Source organism: Peromyscus californicus, unplaced genomic scaffold (assembly GCF_007827085.1).
Source record: "Peromyscus californicus insignis strain IS unplaced genomic scaffold, ASM782708v3 Scaffold_13__1_contigs__length_99412109, whole genome shotgun sequence".
NCBI classification, from domain to species: Eukaryota; Metazoa; Chordata; class Mammalia; order Rodentia; family Cricetidae; genus Peromyscus; species Peromyscus californicus.
The window spans coordinates 82,365,411-82,388,689 of record NW_026294424.1 but is presented as its reverse complement, the minus strand read 5'-3'; the positions used below and the strand labels follow the sequence as shown (position 1 = coordinate 82,388,689).

General features: G+C 40.2%; 1 protein-coding gene across 1 annotated transcript in view; it reads left to right on the top strand.

Moving 5' to 3' along the window:
- Window positions 1-23,279, top strand: part of Adamts3 (ADAM metallopeptidase with thrombospondin type 1 motif 3) — a 224,766-nt gene that overhangs the window by 175,150 nt on the left and 26,337 nt on the right. Inside the window, 9 exon segments of the mRNA XM_052735341.1 lie at window positions 1,023-1,222; window positions 13,417-13,500; window positions 15,403-15,559; window positions 16,223-16,328; window positions 16,707-16,850; window positions 17,397-17,529; window positions 18,798-18,911; window positions 21,221-21,366; window positions 22,508-22,683. Coding sequence (XP_052591301.1) covers window positions 1,023-1,222; window positions 13,417-13,500; window positions 15,403-15,559; window positions 16,223-16,328; window positions 16,707-16,850; window positions 17,397-17,529; window positions 18,798-18,911; window positions 21,221-21,366; window positions 22,508-22,683 — 1,260 coding nt within the window.

Below are 23,279 nucleotides of genomic sequence, written 5' to 3'. Positions count from 1 at the left end.
GGTTTTATGGACTTGAAATGGAAATGAACATACCTTCAGTTTTTTTTTAATGCCAGTAGTTGAATGATATTAGTATCCAACTTATATTTCATGTTTTAATTCACCAAAGCATTTCTTCACTAAATATGGAGAATTTAGGTTATTAAATGCAAACAGTATCTGCCTCATTCCTTCCCACATATGTGTCTATATATGAAATGTCTATTTAAGGAATTAAAATACTTCTTTGACACAAATAAAAGTAAATTGTGCTTATAATTGTATTTTTCTCTAATTGTCATTTTCTGATTGATTCCTTACTTTGCTGTCTCACAAATTGAGACATACAGCAATGGATTTTAACTGCTATTGAATGAGAGACCAGATAAATGTGCAGAACTATCTGGCTATACCCTTGTGCCTGCCCACTTTTTCCCTAGCCACGTTCCCTAGACAACCATACCCCAACACAGTAAAGCAATGCATTAACCATGTCACTCTAACAACATGGCCAGGAATGGTTATCATAAAATGTGTTTGTGTTGATATGGCAGAAGTTGATTTTTAAATTAAAGCTGTTGATAAGAGTGATTTGGGTTTATAGAGTATAAATTCTACACCCCATGATCATAGGATCGTAGATTAACCAGGGTTAACATGGTAACACATAACATTTATTTAAAGGCTTTATTGAATGATTCTATAACTGGCCTCCATGCTATACCCTGCTGCCTTTTCTCTGTCCTAGGATGCAGCAAGGAAAAGACTAATCACTCGTATCCTTGTGAATATTCAGTCTGGTTCAGTGGTTCATCTCCCAGGACAATAGTATAGCAATACTATTGTATATTACTGTGAGTGTTGAATATGTCGGGAGTCATTTTGAGAATGCATATGTGCCTATTATTTTCTAAACAAAATGGAAGCAATATGTTAATGATTTGGATTATAGTGATGGCCCCTGAAAAGAAATATTTCTAAGAAATTACTGGAAGGCCCATTGGGGAAACTGAAATGCCTGGGTTCCTTTTGTCTCTTAATAGAGTCCGATCGGGAAGGCCTTGATGATCTAGGTACAGTTTACAGCAACATTGGCCAGCAGCTGAATGAGACAATGAGGCGCCGCAGACACTCAGGAGAGAATGATTACAACATCGAGGTGCTTCTGGGAGTGGATGACTCTGTGGTCCGTTTCCATGGCAAAGAACATGTCCAAAACTACCTCCTCACCCTGATGAACATTGTGAGTAGTGACTCCTTTTTGAGGCTTTTGGCCATTTCAATCACATCTCTTGTTTGGTTAGTGTCCTCTGGGCACTGATAGAAGAACCTCACCCAAAGCCTGTGCATAACAATGTTGTATCCAGACTCTGATCTATACTTCTAAAGTACAAGAATTCAGTCAAAGGAAGCATGAAGTGAAAGTTCCTTTTGCTCAATCTACTTATTTTCTTTTGTTACCAAGTGATGTTTTTCTGTCAGCTTTTCTGCACATGAATCTACTGATATTTTAATTATCATCTGCCACTCCATGGCCCCTCAGTCAGTACCCCACTGGCCACTCAGGCTGTGGCCTGGCAGGGCTTCCAGTCCCATGGCCCAGGCTCTGCCTTAGCTGCAATATGTTAAATTAAGTCTCTATTGTTCTATTTATCAATAAGACTCAGGAGTCAAAGGCTGGAGTGAAAACCTGCTAGCTCAGAAAGGCTGAGTAGCAACTAGCTGACCTAGCTTTTTGGTCAGAGACACTGCAAGAGATGCATCTCTTCCCTTGTTCCAGAACCAAGAAGCTCAAACTCTAGTCCCTGCTCTTTCCTTCCTGTGCATCTTCTCTACCCAAATTGCTGGCTTCTCTATGGTCAATTCTGGTCAGTTAGCCACTGGCTCTATCCTCTGATTCAAGGTAAAACTTTATTGGGCAATCTCCGGAGTGTCAGAATGCTATCAAAATATCCCACAACAACCAAGTAAAAATCATGTATTTTAGAAGCCATATTGAATGGAATTATATCATGGTTTTGATTTTCATTTTGTTTGAGGGACAATTAATACTCTGAAGACTGTCAGCTTGCCTCAGTATGTGCTCTGTGTAATTAAATAGTTCTTTCCAGCTCTGCTCTATACCTGAGAGGATGGATGATTTTTAAAGATGTAGAAGAACTTTCAAACAAATATGCTATTTTTAAAATTCTAGATAGAAGGTAATATATTTACCAAGCACATAGCTACTAGCTCAGCAGTTGCTAATGGGCCCGTAAAGTAACGTGTTCTTTATTTTTCTTTGATGAGCCTTAATCACAGTCAGAAAATGACATCATTTTAAAATTGATGTCCTTTGAACCTTTGGAACGGGCACAGAGCAATTGCTGAGGAATAACCAATGATAATACAGCCAAGCCACCTATTCTGAGAGATAACTGAGGCAGTGCCCTCCTTTCATGCATTTTATCCCATGCCATTCTATAGTACATGGTCTATTGAATGGGGAGCTTTGTTGCCTAACTCTCTTCCCTCTTTCTGCTTTCTGATGCTTGATTTTATTTATTTGGGAATATATACCAGTCACTTTTTTTTTCATGTGTAGTGCATTTCATTCAACTGAAGATATATATATTGGTGATGAAAATTCTAAATTTTATTAATAATTATTTTATGTTCACCAACACTTAAGCCTGCTAAATATATGTTTATTCATTGAGATGCCAGTTTATAAAATTATACATATTCCACAACTTGTGAGGTTCTGAAGGTGTGCTCTGCACCCAAGCTCAAGGCCAGTACAGTGGCATAAAGTGATGTTATCTGGCCTCATAACTCTTCCCTCAACTGCTGACTTGCAGAACTTCCTGGAAGAGGAGTAAGGGAGGAGGGAAACAAGACCATTTTTGGTAGGTTGGATTGAATTGTGTGGCCCTTGAATGCTATGCCATGGAGCATGTACAAATTCTACAAGAGACCACAGAGCATGGGTCAGATCTTAGCACCAGAATTCTGATGGCTCCTTGGTGGGGGATTTGGACAGATAAGCAAGACTGCTGAATTCCATGGTGCTTGAGGAGAGATTTGAGAAGGGATTTGAGAAGGGATGAACAGAAACAGAAACACAAGAATGGGGAGAAAGTGAAAAATGTGGGAATTTAGTTTGGAATAAATGTTTCCTGTTCCTATGTTGTTAGGGCTGATGATTTAAGAATCTAGTGATTGTAGGTGAACTATAATTCTATTATGTAAAGTACACACATGGAAAAATCAGCAGTCATTATTAGTTCAGTTGGAAATATTTTGTGAATGTATTCAGATTTGGAATCATAAACAAATAACCTGCTATGATTAAAGAGTGTTTTTTTTTAAATGGAATCCCAATGTTGACGTGAGATTCTGTGACACTTAATAGAAATATACCTATTGTTACAATATGGAAATCCTCACCAATCTCCCAAAGGTTGCTGCTCTAGAGTCTGGGATTCCAAATTGTGGGAAATTGTGACTTGTTTTTAAAGTAGATTGAAAAAGTCAAGAGATGCATGTCTGAGATGTATTTCCTGTTGTAGCATTCACATAGCATGGAGAGGAAACTTAGCAATGGTTAGAGGAACTTTTTGTTGTAAAACGTTCCACATGGAGAGTAATCGTTATGGTCTGCTAATCTTAATGTAGGTAGGAAAAAATGTGGGAAGGAGGGAAAGAGAGAGCAAAAGCTTTGAATACGATGATTGATTATATAGTCAATTGACAATGATCTTAAATGAATGTGGGAAGGGGAATTTTAATTTAGAATCATATGCTAAGGTATGAATTTTATATGGACATCTTTAAATTAAATGTTTGGTCTAGAAAGTAGCATTCTAGAGTTTATTCTTTGCTTACCAAATTTTTAGTTCTCCGCGAAGTCACATAAAGCTTCCACGGTGTCTTGTCCACTGGGATATTGGTGCTTCTGTCCATAGCAGGTTAAGAGGAGGAAGCAAGGAAAGCATGCAAGATGATGAGATAAAAACAAACTCCTGTAAGGATGAAAGCTGGGTTTGCAGGGAGTGCTGCCTGGTATTGTAGAATCGTGTCATTTTCCTTTATTGGAACCTGTGAGATTTTTATCAAATTATCAAGAGGGAATCAATTAAAAGGACATAATAAGTATGGATTCCCATCCATTTGAAGGCTAGGATTTCTCTCAGCCTCTCTAATCATAGCTGTGTTGCCTTGTGTCTGAGTCACTGCCATGTCTCTTTGCATGTTGTGTCTTACATATTTGGGGACAGTGTTTCTAGGCATCACTTTTTTTTATTAATATCCAGCCCACTTACATTTGGCAAATTCAAAGAAAATATTCTATTTATCCTATATTTGTGAGTTCAAGGTTTTATATCTAATTTATCTTTTATCATGACTAAGGAACACTATAATTATCTAGTCTTCAACTGCATCAAAGACCTCAGAAGGATATAATATTAACTAAGTAAACAGGAAAAGCATTGTAAGCAACTTCCAAAATTCTGGAAATGACAGAGATAGCTGGCTGCCTGGATATTCATCCAAAGTTTCTCGGCAATGTTGGGGCATCCATCTTCAGCCTATAGGCCTAGAGTCTCTCAGTTGCTTCTCTCTATATGCTGTAGAATATTTGGCAGTCTTCACTGTGAAGCAGGAACCTGAAGAACCATCTCATCTTGCAAAGTACAGTGGTCACCTTCCTATGGGTCCTGCACATCCAGTTTATATAACATCCTGTCAAGCAATTGAAGCAAGGGCACTTTTCTGCCCAGTGTCTAACTTTTGCCACAAAGAAAGCAAACTCCATAATGACTTTCTTCAACGTCTAGGCATCACTTTCTCTTGGTTCACCTTCTTTGCCTTTTCAAGGCCTTCTTGCTCAATATTCACTTATGAAATAATAAAAGGAAAGCCATGCAAATAAATACCTATGAGCTTCAGGGACTGATAAAAAGGAACCTATCTACCTTGCTTTCTAGTAATAATCCGGAAAAAAAAATGTGCACAATCATTAACAGTTGGTATGAAGATTTGAGTTACTTTTCACAGCTGTGATAAAACACTGTGGTCAGAAGCAACTTGTGAAAGAGTTTATTTTGGCTGATGGCCCCAGAGGGAGATTCCCACATGGCAGGGAGAAATGGCAGCAAGCAACTGGAGCAGGAAGTTGAGTGATCACAGCGTCAGGTCAGTGTAAACACAAAGCAGAAAGAGTGGACTAGAAGTGGGTCAAGCTAGGGGTTCTCAAAGACACCCAGTGATGTACTTCCTCCAGCAAGTTCACACTAGCTCCCCAAACTTGAGCCTATTGGGGGAATAGTCTGATTCAAACTACCACAGCATGTTTATAGAAACTACTACCCAGACTATCGAGCTACTGTTGTCTGTATAGAAGTAAAGGAAAGCTTTCAGCATTTATTGAAACATAAATGCAACATCCCATGTCCTCAAGATGCTTCTAGTTCAAAAGAAAAACTAAGAACCCTAGACTTTTAGGTTTGGAATGACAGGCCCACTAATGCAACCTCTTTGCTGTAGAGATGGGAAGGTTTAATTAGTGTTGCTGTTGATACATTGGCTCCTGCAATACAATATGTAATAGAGATAAATGGCAATGGTTACAATCCTCTCCCATGCCTTTTTCTTTATCATCTAAACTAACATTTTTCATTTGTTTTTCTCATCTATATTCTGGTCTTTTGTAGAGACATTTCACTCATTAAGACCAGGATCAACTAACATGTCCTATGAGTCTTTCACAAGTTATTTCTTCCTTGTTATAAATTATTTTAATTCCTTGAAAGTAGTTTTCCAAGAGGCCATTCATTGCCTGAATACAGTTGCTATATGTTTTTAAGCTTCATATGTGGAACAGTAAAAACTGCCTGCCATATACACATATAAAATATTATTTTAAGAAGCCCAGGGCAGTGGTGCAGCCTGTAACCCCAGCACTTAAAACCAGAGATAGATGTGTCCTGGGAGCTCATTGGCTACCCAGTCCGGCCAACTGATAAGCTTCAGGTCCAGTGAGATGCCGTGTCCTAAAGTAAGGTGAAGAGACAAAGAAGAGGAAACACTAACTTTTAACCTTCACATGAACATACACCGGTATACACACACACACATGCACACACACGGGATGTCCCCAATACAAAAATTGAAAGACAAAAGTACCCCTAAAACAACCTTGTACTCAAGAAATCCTAAATAAGAGAGCATTCATTCTTCTCTCTGTCGAAATTGACTATTCATGAATGAACAACTAAAAGATCAGCTTTCCTATTGATCATTTTTAAAGAAATCACACCCCCTGCCCAATACTCTGGTTCTTCCCATGCATAATGGATGACTAAGCGTTAGCACTTGAATATTATTGCTGGTTACTTAATGACAACTTCTGGCTCTTAACTAATGTTTATGAAAACATTGAACATCAATGCAAGGCAGATTTATCTGGGGGTATATGTGTTCAGGAGACCTTAATGGGTCATGCAACAGTTTCCATTTCGGGTCAGTATCTAATATCCATTTCTCCTGCTGAAATTCACAACAGCACAGTAGGCATGAATTTAGCCAGCATGGGTATTCTCTCTTGAGACTCAATCATGTTAAATTCCAAGGAAACTATTAAAACTGAGCTCCTCCCCATGTCCTGCTAATTGCAGCAGGTAAAATCAAATAATGGTATTAAAATATGATTTTTTCATTTAGAAGATCCACCCACAGCCGTTATATAAATATGAATTGGAAAGGAGGGAGACGAGGTTTGGCCAATAACACCAGTGGTCCATGAAGTGTTCATGGAGGATGTGCTATTTGAGCTAGACTTCAAAGAATAAGTTGGTGTTTCTATGCTATAGAAGGGTGTGTGGGTATTGGAAGGTGAGGAGCAACCTTGTACTGCATGTGCTAGCTCATGGTAACTTGGGAACCACTGTAGGTTTGTCTGTGTGGCCAGTTAAGGGGATGTTGTAGGGAGACAGGGTATGAGATACTGGGTAAGAAGCAGAGGCTAACTTCAGAAAATGGATGGACAGTCCTAAGGCATGTGCATTGTGCTATAAAGGGTCTAAAAGATGACTAGTAATTTCTTGGATGTGGGCTTTAGAAGCAAATTTTGGCTGCAGTAGGATGACTGGGAGGCTCTTCCTCTCCTTTACTGCCTTACTCAAATTGTTTCCAACCTCACACCTGTTTTTGTCTCCCGTGAACTTGCCCCTCCTACTTTCTTCAATCTTGGGACTCAAACCCAGAGTCTCATGGACTCAAGCCCTCTATCACTGAACCTCATCCACAACTCTGTTCCTTTCTTTTCACATTTATAGTTTCCATGTTTTTAGCCTGTGTATCCCCCATTAGAATACATGTCTGATCACAGCAGATTCAAACTCATTTACTATTCAGTTCTCCTAGGACATTTGGGCGCTTGTCAAGATTTGCTAAGACTGTAGACAATTATAGTCTTACACAGCGTTACAGTTATTAGTCAGATTAGGTTGAAGTTGAGAGAAGAGCTGACTTGGTCAAAGGACCCCCTGAGTACCAGGAACACTCCAGAGATGGAATGCAAGAAAGGTGGGGGGGGGGGGGGTGTGTTTGGAACATTCACTGCATGAGAGACAATTGTGGAGAGTGATAATTTTTCATAGAACAATCCAGAAGTATTTCATGTCTAGCCAAAATTACCCTTAGCTGTCTTGCCATCCAAAAGTCTCTTTAAAAATTCACACTGTTTTATCTGCTTCCCTGAGAGAATGGTAATAATCACACATAAAAATTTTTTTCACATTTATGAAAGCCAAGCACCATTTTAATCACTATTCACATGTGAACTCAAACGTATTCCTTTCAATAACTCTGTGAACACAGTACTGTGGTAATTCACTTTGACAGATAAGGAAACTGAGGCACAGGTGGTGAAATGGCATACCCAGGGTCACTTAGCTAATTAGCTAGACAGGTAGGGGACAGAGCCCATGTTCTTAACCATTCCACCACACTGCCTCTCAAGACCCAATTCACCTGAAAGAAAAATGAGTGTCTCTTAGTTGAAGCCGGACAAAGCTGTTCATCAGCTAGGCAGACAGAGAGGTCAGGCTGTCCTGCCAGGGGAATGCCCTGGAGAGACTGTCCTGACCGGGAACAAACCTGGAAGGAATTTTCTTTTCAAGGAAAGAGACACTTGATTGGATCTTTGCCTTTTTGCCCTCTTCATATCATTGGCAACCTGATCAAAGTCAAGGCCATCTGAAAATTGAATTAATAGTCTGTTTACCCCCTCTTTCAGGTCATTTAATGAGGACTCTGGGCTCAACCCTGAACTTCTCATTGAACCTCCCTGTCCAGAGCCCAATAGGTTGGCTCTATTGATGACATTTTGATCAGCATTACATGTGTCAAATGCATGACTTATAGCAATGTCCATGCTTAATGCTTTTCTTATGTCCGATACACTGACTACACACCCCACCCTTTTTTCCTACTCACCTTTTCTGCTAATTTCTTCTATTTGCTTTTTATTTTCCCCAATATTTTCAGTACATCATTGTATTGGTAAAAAATAAATTGTTATTTGTAATAAATCTAGAATGCAGCCCCTCCTTTCTTTAAAATTCATGTAAAAGAAGGTAACCAAAGCAAATGAACGCTGAGTGACCTCTTCTGGTATAATTCCATGGCATATTTGTAAACTCAGAGGTGTGAATTGCTATTATTCTAAAATGAAATCTGTTCTGCAGTGTCTTGATTTATGGTTTTGGAAGTGTGGTAAAATGTTTAAATCTATTGACTGAAAAATCAAATTGCCCAGAATCGCATCCTTGCCTTGCTCTAGAACTGTGTGACATTGGGCAAATTACTTAACAACTCTCAGTTTCAATTTCCTTAGCTGTAAAGTGAAGATAATATCTCTGAGAGTGTTTCAAGGATTACTTGAATTAATACAGGTTAAAGTGTATAAAACAGTGTCTTGTGTCTGAGAAGGTGTACATGATGTTAAGTATTGTGAGTGGAGTTTGATGTGTTGCTTTTACTTTGGGAAATAAGCTTTCTTTGTCACTAAAAGTTATAAAATTCTTTTCTTTACAAAAGTTATTTTAGTCCCCTGTGACAGTCTAAAGTTGGGAATTGAGTATGATGCACTCTTAGTTCTTTCTATATTGCTTTTATTGCATGGTCAAAAGAGGCAGCCCCTGGTGGGGGTGGGTGGGTGGGGTGGCTGTCTTTGGGCCTCTTTATAAAATTATGATCAGATGACATACAAACCCAAAATAAGAGTTTTCCAATATTTTGCTCTGCTTTTAAGAGTCAAATAAATAGTCATTCAAAACAGGATTTTCCTTATGCTATTTTGAAATTTCTGTTTAATTTGGTGGGAGTTGTTTTATTTGTGGGTAAACATGGGAAGACCTAGGACAACCCAACTGGGATGTAGGTTCTCCAAGGTATAGATAGGAAAGCAGCTAGCTTGTCCTTCTCCAATCCCAAGAGTGCACAGTGCCATCTGCTGGCAGATCTCTGAGAAAAACTACACTGTCATGATTCTTTCCCAGTAATTTTCACCATGATTTTAAATTGCATCTTCCGCTTGGTTGAAATGTAACAAATTCAAATTGTAGCATCTTGAAATTCCCTTACAAGTATGATGATCCATTTGATTTTCTTCAGAAAAGGTGGAGTCTTCGCATGGATTTTCACAAAATTTCATCGTATACACGTGGATGGGTGTGGAAAGGATTTGGCGTTTTGCAGAGGATAACTGTATGTCATTTTGCTGGATTGAACAAACTGTCTATGAGGCTGGCAGGGCAATTATGATTACAATTTCATAACAAGAAACATGAGGCCCAGAGTGGTTAGCGAAGCATTCCAAAGTCCCCTAGCTTCTTGTGGAAAAGCTGGAACCAGAATCCAAGCCTTTGAACATGTGACCCCACATAGCTGTTCTCATTCTTTGGTTGTTCCCATCCTCTCTGTGTCTCAGTGTGAAGACACTCTGCCTGGGGCACTAGCGGGCCTGGGAAGCTGGAAAGCTGCTATATTACTAAGCATACCTTGAAGGTGAATCATATAAGGGTGTCAACCAACTCTCTTGATCCCCGAGAAGCATGTTGGGTAAGATCTGGAGCTTTGCACATTATAGACTGCTACTGCTGGATTTTCTCACTAAAAGACAGTAGTGCTATTGTGTTTTGATTATTTTTAACCTGTGATAATATAGTAGGAATTTTAAATGATGCTCTTCCTTAATTGATGGTTTTCAGCAAAGCAGCCTGCTACCCAATTACCCTGGCATGTTAGTGACTTTTGTTAAATTCTGTGCTTTTTTCTGGTGAATGTTAATTTGACACTTAAAACAGTGTCTTTTTACTCAGCTTGATACGGTTGCTGTTGGCATTAAGAATTCTTACCATTATACTTTAATGGCAGGCACTATGTTGATTTTTAAATTCATTGACTACAAATGAAATGTACTAATGCAGGGTAGTCATATATACTTTTGATGTTCTACCTCACATGTCACAAGCTGCATGCCATTGTGACCACCTTTTCTTCACTTTGTGCCTCTAAAGTGGTGATTCTCAACCTTCCAAATGCTGCGACCCTTTAATACAGTTCCTCATGTTGTGGTGACTCCCAACCATAAAAATATTTTTGTTGCTACTTCATAACTGTAATTTTGCTGCCAGGAATCGTAGTGTAAATATCTGTGTTTTCCAATGGTCTTAGACAATCCCTGTGAAAGAGTCATTACACCCCAAGGGGTCGTGACCCACGAGTTGAGAACCACTGTTCTAAGGTTTTCCATTGTGAATGCTTTCTATAGCAATCATGACTATGGCTCCTCCCCCTGTTATTTCCTGTTTTCCAGAAAGTAATACACTTTTTCTTCTGTACTTCAAGATTCGTACTTCATCATTCTCGCTTGATTGTTAGCATTACTTTTACACATTCACAAAGAAGACCAAAGGCATTTACACCTCATCTCCATTCAACTAAACATATTCTCCCTTTGTGCAGAAAGCCATGCCTCTAATTGGGAACAGCCGCCTTACAAGAAACCTTTTGGAATGTCTATGAGTCTCTGGAGGAGAGTATCCTTGACATATCTATCTGGCTTTAGACTTCAACTTTTATTGGAACTGTAACATAAAGATAATTAATCTACAAGAGGAGATGCTGCCTCCAGTTAGGCAGTATGGAGTGTGTTGTAACAGAAGAAATCGGCTCATGACAAAATAGGCCACACATATCAATGCTTTTGTCTAGCATTCAACTTTCTGTATGTTGGATTGGCAATGACCCTTTTGGTAGAAATGAGTGCTTTTAGTTTTATTTTCTGTAGGTGTGGTGCACACATTTATTATTTCTTCACTATCACAGCTGTTAAGCCTTTATGGATTTTTCTTCCCACAAATGGCCCTTCCCTCATTTTGGGTCCTAAGTCTGAGCAATTTGCCAGAATGAGTTAAATCTTTAATTCTTTGCACAAGATTATGAGATAGTATTTTTTATATTGCTCGTTTGATTGGAGCTCAGAGAAATGAAGAATTGCTAGGCATCAAGGGATTGAACCATGATGATCTGGGACAATTAATGTCTGGTGTCTTTAATCACTACATCTTCCCCAGTCATTCTTTATATGACACATTTACTGGGCTCTTTGCTCTGTGTTCTTTCTTAACTACTATTGTGTTTGTTGACCACTTCTCTTATATGTCAATACACAGTGAGTTTAATACGTTGGGTGTCCTTTAGCCTAGAGTGAGGCAACCTGGCCATGAGTCACCTGCTGGGCAATGCAAGGGTTCATCGCTGTTTTTTTTTTTTTTTTCTTCATTTTACCTTATCTTCTACAGCTGTCTAGCTGGATCTTTCTAATCTATGCATATTCATGTGTACATATATATGTTTACAAATACATGAATATATACATGCATTTTTCCACTTAAAAGGGCCATAAAACTTTTCTCATTAGATTATGCTCTGTCTCATTTAGCATGTTCTAGCTTAGACTGACATTTCACATCCATCTTTGGTAGCTTTGTAAATGCTATGTACAGTTTGACTATGTAGCATGCCATCTATCAGTCTTCACTTAAGGTCTACAATGTTGAAGTTGTTCCAGTCATGCTAGAATCTTGAAACATCTAAATAGAGATTTCTTGGCCTGTTTCTTGGTTAATGTGGCAAGTCGGAGTTTCCTGGTGGGTGAGTTTCATTCTATGATGATTGAGTTTTCTGTATTTACAGACCTTCCTTCTATAGCATTATACATTTTCCTGCAGCTTTTGTAGACTGGCTGTTCCTGCCGTCCAAACCTCCTGGATCTCAAGTGCAATTGTGGTTAGCTTTCATCCCTCTTTTAGTTTCTGTTAGAAGTTTGGGCCCTTGTTCTGGGGAATAGCTAGTAACCAGAATCCAGCCGGGTAACTCTGCCTTTGGCATTCCTGCTCGAGTTCGCCAAGTTGGACAGACTTTCTTTACACCCACTTTGCAGTAGCTTAATCAGAAGATATAATTACAGTGCACTTTAGATTTCTGTCTGCCAGGAACACACTGTGTGGTTTAGCATGTTGCTTATGGTCTACAGGCTTCATCTTCCTCCTCTGCATAAAACAGAGTTGACCTAATATTGCTTTCATTCCAATAGCTGTACTACTAAAGTACACAAAATCACTTGGAGAAATTCTAGCCTAACTTTCAAAATGAAATAATGAGATGACAATCAATTGAGCTTGTCAGAGATGAATCCAGGACTGACATCTCTGATATGTACTTATACTGTCACCTTGATGCTGTATATCCTGAAGGACATCTATCCTACAATAATCCTAAACAATCATTGCCCCGGCTGCTATATCCGGGGAGACAGTGGGAAAGCCATCTCCTTGCTGACCCACAGATAGACCACCACGGCTTCTACACAGAAGTTCCTCAACTAAGATAGTACATTTGCCAGTCACCTGGACATGCCTGCTGATGTCTCTCTTCTTCCAGTGTGGTGTGGCCAATCATAGGAGGGCAGAAAATCACTAGAGTCATGTTTTTGTATTTGCATTAACTGAGTGTTGTGTTATGTGTAGACATGTGAGAATGTGAGCCTGCACACATGCGTGCATGCAGGCGTGTGCGCGTGCAGGCACGCACGCACACACACAGACACACACACACACACCACAATTCATTTAATAAACCACTTCTTAACATGTCTATGTTCATTTTTCTCTGTAGTTTATAAAAAAATCAGTAATCCATGTATCTAAAGATTGCTCCAAAACAAAAGATAAATTACTTCATTTTGGAGATCGGTTTAAACTAAATTTGAAAACAATGTAAGTTGACCAATCAGAGAGACTGGCATGGCTGATCTCTTGAATATTACATGTCCCTTGAAATCCTTTGCATTGCCTTTATTATAGCAACTGTCTGCTTTGTCTCCAGGTAAATGAAATCTACCACGACGAGTCCCTTGGAGTGCATATAAATGTGGTCCTGGTGCGAATGATTATGCTCGGTTATGCAAAGGTAAAATATCTTAAAATGTGTGGCCTGTGAACATTAGAGACTGAGTTAACCAGTAGAAGACTGAGTTACAAAACTACCCTCAATCTTATATAAACTCACGGTTATACCAAGCTGGGGAGAAGAATCTTCTAAAATGGGAAGAGATCTCTAAATTAGAGCAACTTTTTGTTAGAGACATATCTTTATATAGTCCAGGTTGGCCTCAAACTTCCTATGAGGTCAAACATGGCCTTGAACTCCTGATCCTCTTAACTCTACTTTCTAAGTGTTGGGACTCTAGGCATGCACTAACATGTCCAGTGTATACACTGCTGGGATTGAACCGAGAATCTCTTGCACACTAGACCAGCACTCTACCAACTGAGCTACAACCGACCCCTAGTTAACAACATTTTAGGTGTGAGAATGAGTAAGTGAACATGAGTGGATGCCATTAAGAGAAAGGAAAATCTCCTTAGTCTGTTACCATCAGGTCGATGACCTGTATATCCATTCACTGTGTCTATGTGTAGTATCCATTTATATGGCAGTTACTTTCAGAGCACTTGGAATACACCAGTGAAGAAAAAGAGAATTATATTTTGTTTGATTTATTTAAAACAATGTTTCAAATGGATATATTTAAAAGTGAGGCACCCTGAATATATTTTTTTCAGTTAAGGAAGCTTTAATCCTTCTGAAAACAGAAAGTTGGATCAAAATGTATACAGGAGCCATTCTTGCCATAGAATTAAAAACCTGTGTCTATTGATACTGGATGTGTCTGTGTCCTTGGAAAGAATCAAATTCCTTTGAGAAGCCTGAATAACTTGGCAATTTTTATGTTTAAAACTATACCTCCCATAGTTAATCCTCCTGATTAGGAAATGCTAGTGAGATTGTGCGCGTGGGAAACCGTAAGCCTCCATGTGATTGCATTTCTTCATGTATCTATCATCCTCATATCCTCATCAATAGATACGCTGTCCCTGATCTTTACCTTCTCTTAAAACCTAACATACTCTGTGTTGCTACAGAGGAGCAAGCCAATCCCAGCTGGAAGTCTTAATAGCCTTCAGTTGGTTATTAAATCATTTGTTTGGCATACTGTATGAACAGCATATAACAGACCAAGCTAAGTTTATTAAGAATGTAAACACTGATAATAGCATTTGCTGAAATTCAACAAAATGCTGGACCCTTTAGCCAATTAGGAATTCATTTATGATTCCAAATTCAATTTCTCTTTCTGTTAGAAACATTATGGAAGGGAGAAACCCCTGTGTTCTTAAAGGATGGGCTCTTTCACCCCTCAACTTTTTAACTCCATACTGCAGTGTAAACTTAACATATACAAACCCACTGAAGTTATCAGATAAGAGACCAAACCCTATCATTTCATGAGGTTAAAACGCTATTTTTCCCCATGGTGAAGCTAATTTAATTTGACTGTACCCCGTACACTAAAGTTTGACCAGTTTTGCCAAATCTTGAAAGAACTTATTTTCCTCCTGCATGTGATTATTTCTGGACCAAAAGAATACACAAAAATCTTAGCTAAGAGCTTTGACTTTTGTATCTCTGGAAAAAGTCTCTTGCAAGAATCTTTCCCAGTATTTGTGTCTTTAATGTGTGAAATCTAAAATTTGAACAGAATCAGTAAATATTTTAGGCTTCTAAAATTATCCTCCAAATGATTCGTACTAAGTCACTTCACAGTGGTAAACCCTGACTCAAACATTGTTATGCATGTGTCTATGGACTTTCACACAGGTAGTATGGAACCTCCTCACGGGGTCCTTACGGGCTTTAGAATTTCTAAATCAAAGTTGATTCCCAGAATAATATTTCTGAATCCTTGTTGAAATATTATCCCCAAATCCAAATCACAAAACGTGTGTTCACCATATTCTTTCCTTTTAGTCTATCAGCCTCATAGAAAGGGGGAACCCATCCAGGAGTCTGGAGAATGTGTGTCGCTGGGCTTGCCAACAACAAAAACCTGATCCCAACCACGCTGAACACCACGATCATGCCATTTTCTTAACCAGGCAAGACTTTGGGCCTGCTGGAATGCAAGGTATTACTGTTGCTATGTAGAAGAAAAAAATTATGGGCCTGGGTTTTCGAAAGAAATCCCAAGTTGAGCAGGTTGTGCAGATGTTCGTAACTCCCCACCACTTCCCACCAGCCACGAGCCAAGCATACATTTTCCCCCTCTGTTTCTTCCAACGACTTTCTGCAGAATCCACAATGTTAAATGCCACTTAAACACAATAATAAATTATACTTGCCTTTAAAATAATGATTGGACGTTTGGGGCATGGTAGGGATGCTGTAACATGCAGTGTGATTTCCACTCACTGTTCAGAATGAGAATGACTCCTGCCAGCAATCTTTCTTCCAAAGTCAGCTTACATTTATCGTATAAACGCTGATGTAGACTGTGGAGAAGGACTGATGGTTTTCTTTTCCACATTGGTATGAATTCTGGCTCTCTCCGTTAGAGCCAAGATATGAAGGGCCATTTACTAAAACAGAAAGACAAGGCTGAGATGGAATGGTAGCCCCAGGCAGTCCCTTCCCTCTTTCCCAGGAGAATGCGGCTTACTGATAATAGAGAAACAAGGTTGCTCCTGTTTACAGGAACACAGCTTTTTTTTTCTAAGCAAAGACCCAGTACTAATTATAATGAGGTTTTTATATTTAAAATGGAAATAAAAGTGATTGTCATTGTCTACAGGATACGCTCCAGTCACAGGCATGTGCCACCCAGTGAGAAGTTGTACCCTGAATCATGAAGATGGTTTCTCGTCTGCCTTCGTAGTAGCCCATGAAACTGGCCATGTGTAAGTTACTGCTGACAGCTAGATAGAAAAAACAAAGTTTTCTTTTTTTCTATCTGCTTTTCCACTATTGTTCACACTTGAAGTAACAATGCATGCCAGTGTGAGTTCTCAGCCTTTGCCAAGAGCGAGGAGCTTAAAACAGTGAAGAGTCATGTGCTGAAACTCAATGAGTGGACGCAATCCCATGCCTTTCATGGCTATAGAATGAGAACAGCATTTCATTAGGTTCTGCTCTCAATTTCAGGGTCTGTGGAGTCTCCAAGGAAGCCGTGTTGACTTTTAAAAATATGTCTTTCCCAGCGTGTGTTGCGAGAAAAGAAAGGAAGTCCGAGCCGTGGCCCTGTGATTATTACCCACGAGGTCTCCTTTGTGTTCTAGGTTGGGAATGGAGCATGACGGGCAAGGGAACAGGTGTGGGGATGAGACCGCCATGGGGAGCGTCATGGCGCCCCTGGTACAAGCCGCCTTCCATCGCTACCACTGGTCCAGATGCAGTGGTCAGGAACTGAAGAGATACATCCAGTATGTGCCTCGCTGCATGCCATGCCCTGCTGCATAGGCTACACACATGACATCAGAGGTGTTGACCCAAAAGATTCTATAATGTCACACGATGGTAGAAGCCATGAGCCTTGAACTCAAGCGTAGTTCCAGCTGGGATGGGGTTTCCCTGGGGTAGACGCCTTGTGACTGATGGTCAGACTTGAGCTGAGGATGGAGACAGGGTGCTTGCCTGCTTCCTGCTTTTAGCCCTGTCTATACCCTGAAGTCCTGCTGTGCCGGTGTTAGGGCCTGCCCTGCCACGGTTCATATGGGTTCACGTAGAGACATGAGTAAGGCCACCACAGCATTCCTGTATCCCGGAGCTGTGCTCGATTAACTCTCCCAGTATTAGTCAAGATAAAAGATGAGTTAAATAAAAACCCAAAAACCTTAACACCATGTTTCTGGGAACCTGCCCTGTGACCTGACAAAACCCCAGAGTATTTGAGCTAAGAGTCTTGTTCCCTTTAAGACCCGATTTCGATGATGAGAATTTAAATGTACTTAATGTTCTCCTCCCTGCAGTTCCTATGACTGTCTCCTTGACGACCCCTTTGAACACGATTGGCCCAAACTCCCGGAACTTCCTGGAATCAATTATTCCATGGATGAGCAATGCCGTTTTGATTTTGGTGTTGGCTACAAAATGTGTACTGCGGTATGTGACGTGCTGTCAAGTTACATGTCACACCTGAACATCTATTTGTGCAGCTCCCTTCGGGTGGGCTCTGCACACTCACTGGTACAAGTGTGAAAGTATTTATAGTTATCTCATGTTTGCTCGGATGACCGAGCTAAACCAGATGCCTTAGGCATATAGCCTTAACTAATCCTCATGAGAGATAAGAGGTGAGATAAGGAGATCATAGGCGTTCATTATTTTAATTATTTCTTTTCGTTTTTGAGATTACAATATAATTCCGTCATTGCCTCCTCCGCTTTTCACCCTCCAAAGCCTCTCAAAGACCTCTCCTTACTTTTTCAAGTTCAGAGCTTTTTAAATTAAAAGCTATCATTACAGATACATACGTGTGTGTATACATATATACACAGAGCAGATACACACACACAATGCAGAAGGAGGGGCAGAAGGATCGTAAGGCTTTTACTTCTAGGGTGAAAAAGCCGAGATTGCAGAGGTTCTGAACCCACTCACGCCATCTCTTCACAGCTGGCAAATAGGGAGCTAGAGGGGCCAACAGAGGTGCTCCAGCTCAGAGTGTTGTGTCCGACTCCTCCTCTGGTGTTTCTTCCCTTCAGAGATGACATTGAGCTTTTCTATGGCTTGTTGGCCAGTATTCCGTATCTCTGTGGCTATAGAAAATGATTATCCTGATACATCAACTCAAATGGAAGACTGTGAAGTATGTGTGTGGTGGTGCACACCTAGAATCACAGCACTTAGGAGGCTGAGGCAGGAGGATCATGAGTTTGAAGCCAGATTCAGCTACTTAGTGTAGGCAGGTCCAGCCTGGGCTCTGAAATGAATCTCTGCTTTGGGTGGTTTTAGTTTGTTTTTACTTTCCAGTAGTTAGACACTATGACATGAATGTCAGAGTAGGTCAGGTCTGACACTAAATCCATGAACTTGAGTACCACATGTGACATCTCTGACTTAGTTTCCTTGTGTCTGAAGTGTGGATAATGATAGTATTTACCACTTACAGTTTACATGAGGATGAAATGTGATGATATAATCAATGTACTTAGCACAGTGCAGGCCTATTACACCTGTCACTGATGCTTCAGCACGCCAAGGCAGTGTTTATTTCTTGACATGTTACAACTTTGGCAATCAACCTGAAATGGCATTACCCCCCCCACCCCAAAAAAAAAAACCATGACATGAAGAAAGTGTGTATAAAGTATGATTGGCAAGTGTCCCACTCTCTGAAAGTTCTGATGGCTTGCTTCTTTTTCTTCCAGTTCCGAACTTTTGACCCATGCAAACAGCTGTGGTGCAGCCATCCTGATAACCCATATTTCTGTAAGACTAAGAAGGGGCCCCCCCTTGACGGGACTGAATGTGCTCCTGGGAAGGTGAGTGTGTCTGCTTGGGATTAGGCTTCATCGCGTGCTGCGCAGGAACCTTTCCAAGTCTAGCAAATGACGCTCACTGCTGAACTGTTTGTCTCATGGAGAACAGTGCCTGTGATCTCCTTCTAGTAAGGCTCTAAGACAGGGTACTACCTCCCATGGGTGCTACCACAAATTGCCACAAAGTTGATGGTTCAAAACACTAGAAGTTTGTTCCGTCATAGCTGTGGAGCGCATGAGTCAGTTATACTGAGGTGAAGTTTGATGTGGACTGGGCTGTGCTCCCTCCAAGGAGTGGAGTGGCAATGAGTTCCTCCCCTCTCCCAGCTTCTGGCTACCCTCCTCCCACATCATGGCCACACTCCTCTGACCTCTAACATAGTGGGTGTCTGTATTCCCTCTGCCCATTTCTTGCAAGGATTGAGTCTTTTTGTGATGTTTTGAGCCTACATGGATACCTCAGGATCATTTCCTGAACTTGAAATCCTTAACTTAATCATGTTTGCAAAGAATCACTTACTAAATAAGGCCACCTTCACAAGCCCAGATATTAGGAGCTTTGCACACTGGGAGGACCAGACCATTTGGCTAACTGTGGCCAAGAGGAAAGGCAGTAGGGACAGCAGATCTCTGGCCCCTGCTAGTGGTGTCTGATTTACTTGCTGGCATGGCATCCCTTGTGAAAGTTGCCCAGAAATAAAGACATGAATTTATACAGAAGATTTGGCCTCACTCCTGGGGGAAAGATGCCCAAAGGTTTTAAATCTCAGATTGTGTAGTTGGGACTGAATGCTTCGAAACTGGCTGGATGCCATGGTGTGCTTCTCTTAAGGGCAGAGAGCCCAAAACAAAGGCATGCTAAGAACGCAAGTTGAGGAGCCTTGACTAGTCTAGAAATAATATATTGGAGATAGGACCAAATGCTGACAGAAAAGATTAATGCAACTTTTACCTTTTTAAAAGGTTGACTTCGAACATACATGAACTGTTCTTATATGAAATATGCATACTAATTAAAACCTGTCATTACAAGCACTTACATTTTGTCTGACACCATGACAACCACCCTTTACATAGTGTCTTGCTTTTGGAAGATTTAGTAAGTTTTCAACTAAAATTAAGAGCAATAATGAGTAGAATTATTTTGGTTTATTAAAAAGTTATGGTACAGTAGATTTTAACATCCAACTTCCCTACATATAATTGTATCATATTATACTTAAATGTATAAAGTTTTTTAAACTTTTTGTCTACAGTCTATAAAAAAGGAATTGAAATTTTTGGAAAGAAAATAATCTATTCCCTTTGTACACCTACATGCTAAGTGCTGGGCAGTGTTATCACAGAATCTCTGTGGCATCATGGCTGTATTAACCCCACTTAGTTCTTGGACACACGCTGGCCCCTAAACAATTCATGAAATTTTATATATTTTGATTTTGCTTATCTAAAGGTAAAAACTCATCATTTAACCTACTTATTTCTCAGACTCATAAATTAACATTTTATATAGTTTTACCTAACTTTAGTTAACTATTTTTTAAGTTGAGACACATTTGCATGCCATTGTTTTAAAAGGGGGCGTGGTAGCATCCAAAAACTCTAGGGTGAGCCAAGCAGTGAGAAGTGAAGCAGAGGAAGAATGGGGTCTGCTGGGCAGTCACTTGTGTCATTTCAAAACTTACCTGAGAAACGTTATTTTCCCTTTAAAAAAAAAGATTTATTTTTATTAATGTATGTGTATATGACATGTATGAACATGTGAGTGGATGCCCAATGTCTGCATGGTACCCACAGAGGCCAGAAGAGGGTATCTGATCCCCTGGACTTGGAGTTATAGATGGTTGAGAGCTATCCAATGTGGATGCTCGAACAAGACTCAGACCCTCTGCAAGAGAGCAGTGAGCGTTCTTAACCAGTGAGCCATTGCTCCAGCCCCAAATCTATCACTTTAATTTTTTTTTTTTTTTTGGTTTTTCAAGACAGGGTTTCTCTGTGTAGTTTTGGTGCCTGTCCTGGATGTAGACTAGGCCGGTCTTGAACTTACAGAGATCAACCTGGCTCTGCCTCCCGAGTGCTGGGATTAAAAGTATGCGCCACCCAGCTGCCTATCCCTTTAATTTTATTCTAAAAATTATAAATATAAGTTATCCTTTTGATAGGATACCTTTGTGCAGCAAATGCCTATGGATACTTTAAATCAGTATTTAACTGGAGGGAGAATAAAAAGTTGAAGACCTTCAAATATGTGCTTCTTGAACAACACCTTCAATGACTTTCATAATTATCTTTTTTTTCCCCATTTTCCCAAGTGGTGCTATAAAGGGCATTGCATGTGGAAGAATGCTAATCAACAAAAACAAGATGGCAACTGGGGGTCATGGACCAAATTTGGTTCCTGTTCCAGGACATGTGGCACTGGAGTTCGATTTAGAACACGCCAGTGCAATAATCCCACGTGAGTATTACCCTGAACTTCCTGTTGCTTTCTGATAGACAAGAAAGTGATTCTGTATTCTGCTATGAGTGTTTTTCCTTCTTTCATCCTGCTTACAAAACAGAGGATATGAAAAAGTATTGCTCACCATTCATAAGACAGTCTCTTTTGGATTAATGTTGCCAAAGTGAAGAGTAGTCAGTGATGTAGAAGAGACATTCAAATGAAGAGGAGAGATGTTTTGGAGAACTTAATGTTTGGAACTATTAGGTAGTTGAGCAGAGAGAGTAGAGACTCTGTGTCCTGTAAGTTGTGAAGCGTACATAAAGAAGCAACGGTCCCTGAGTAAAAGGAGTACGAACAACTTCAACTAAATCCCAGAAGGTAGGTCCAGCTGCTTTCATGTAGTCAAACAGAAAGACGGCGGCCCAACCGGCAGGGACTCTGAGAAGAAAAGACATCCATTCATTCAATCAGACAAAATTCATATGAGCCAAGAAAAAGTAATGGAATTATTCAACTTTGACCCGCTAATTTGTCCAGCTGGGGTTTAACCTGTGAGCAGCCTTTTCTGTTTTGGTAGAAGGATAGCTTTGAGTGTGACTTTTACAAAGACTACTGATGGCTGCCTACTGCCTTCACAAGAGGAGAGGATGCCAGTGTTAGAAGTAACAGTACACTCAAAAGCATGACAGTAGGAATTACAGGTTCACCACAAGCCATGGACTATTCTGAGAGCTTTAAATATGCCACCCCATTGAATCCTTACCATTTCCTTGTTTGGAAAACCAGTCCATTTTGCATTTGACAAAGGAGGAAGCAGAGACACGGGACTATATGCTCAGCATTTCTTTGAGTTGCACCTTCATGTTTTATACAAGGTAGAAAATACTTTGAGTTACATGCATGCTTTCCATCTGAGTATACTTCTGTCATGAATGAAACATACCATTTGAAAACTGCATTAGGTTGTGTTTGGGGGTCTTTACCCCTTGGCAGAGAGAGAAGGGTGCATTCAGAGAGACTCTAGATGTTGGGAGTACGGCATCATTCAGCCTGTGCTGGCAGCTCAGACGTGCTGGCTGTTGGCCAGCAGCACTGCATCTGTGAGCCTGAGCTGCTGGGCTACAGCCAGACAGCCTTTGAAATGTCTTTTCCCTAGGCCCATCAATGGTGGTCAGGATTGCCCTGGTGTTAATTTTGAGTACCAGCTTTGTAATACAGAAGAATGCCAAAAGCACTTTGAGGACTTCAGGGCCCAGCAGTGCCAACAGCGTAATTCCCACTTTGAATACCAGAATACCAAACACCACTGGCTGCCGCATGAACATCCTGACTGTGAGTAGATACCATTCTTTTTCCTGCTGCGTGGATGGTCACTTAGCATTGAAGCTTTGCTGACACCAGGCCCTTGCATGCTTGAGTCCAGTGTGGCAACATACGAAGAGGGGTACTTTCAGAAGCAAGTCATTCCAGGTCCCCAAGAGTCAGGCTAAAGAATGCCTTTCTCCTGAGAGGTGGGGATTGTGACAGACATGGTATCTGGCAAACAGCCCTGTCACCACCGCCTTGGGAAATGACAGTGAATCACCTCATTCAACTGAAATCCTCAACTAAGAAATAACCACAGCAGGGGGAAAATCATCCATTTACAGCTAAGTCAAGATCAAAACAAAACAAAACAAACCCAAAACCAAGACGGCCATTTATTAAAACAAAGACTATGTAGCCTTTTCTAAACTTGTTATTAAAAATACTCTTGGAAATTTTCATCTAATGTTTGACTTCTTCCCATTAAATTCTCGGTCAGATAGGCTCAAACCGAAATCTCTTATCATATGTTAAACTGATCAATGTGTGTATACCACTGAATTCTATTGAGTGCTGTTCTAAAGGAAATGTAAGCATGGATAGGTCAAAGTTGAACACTTTAG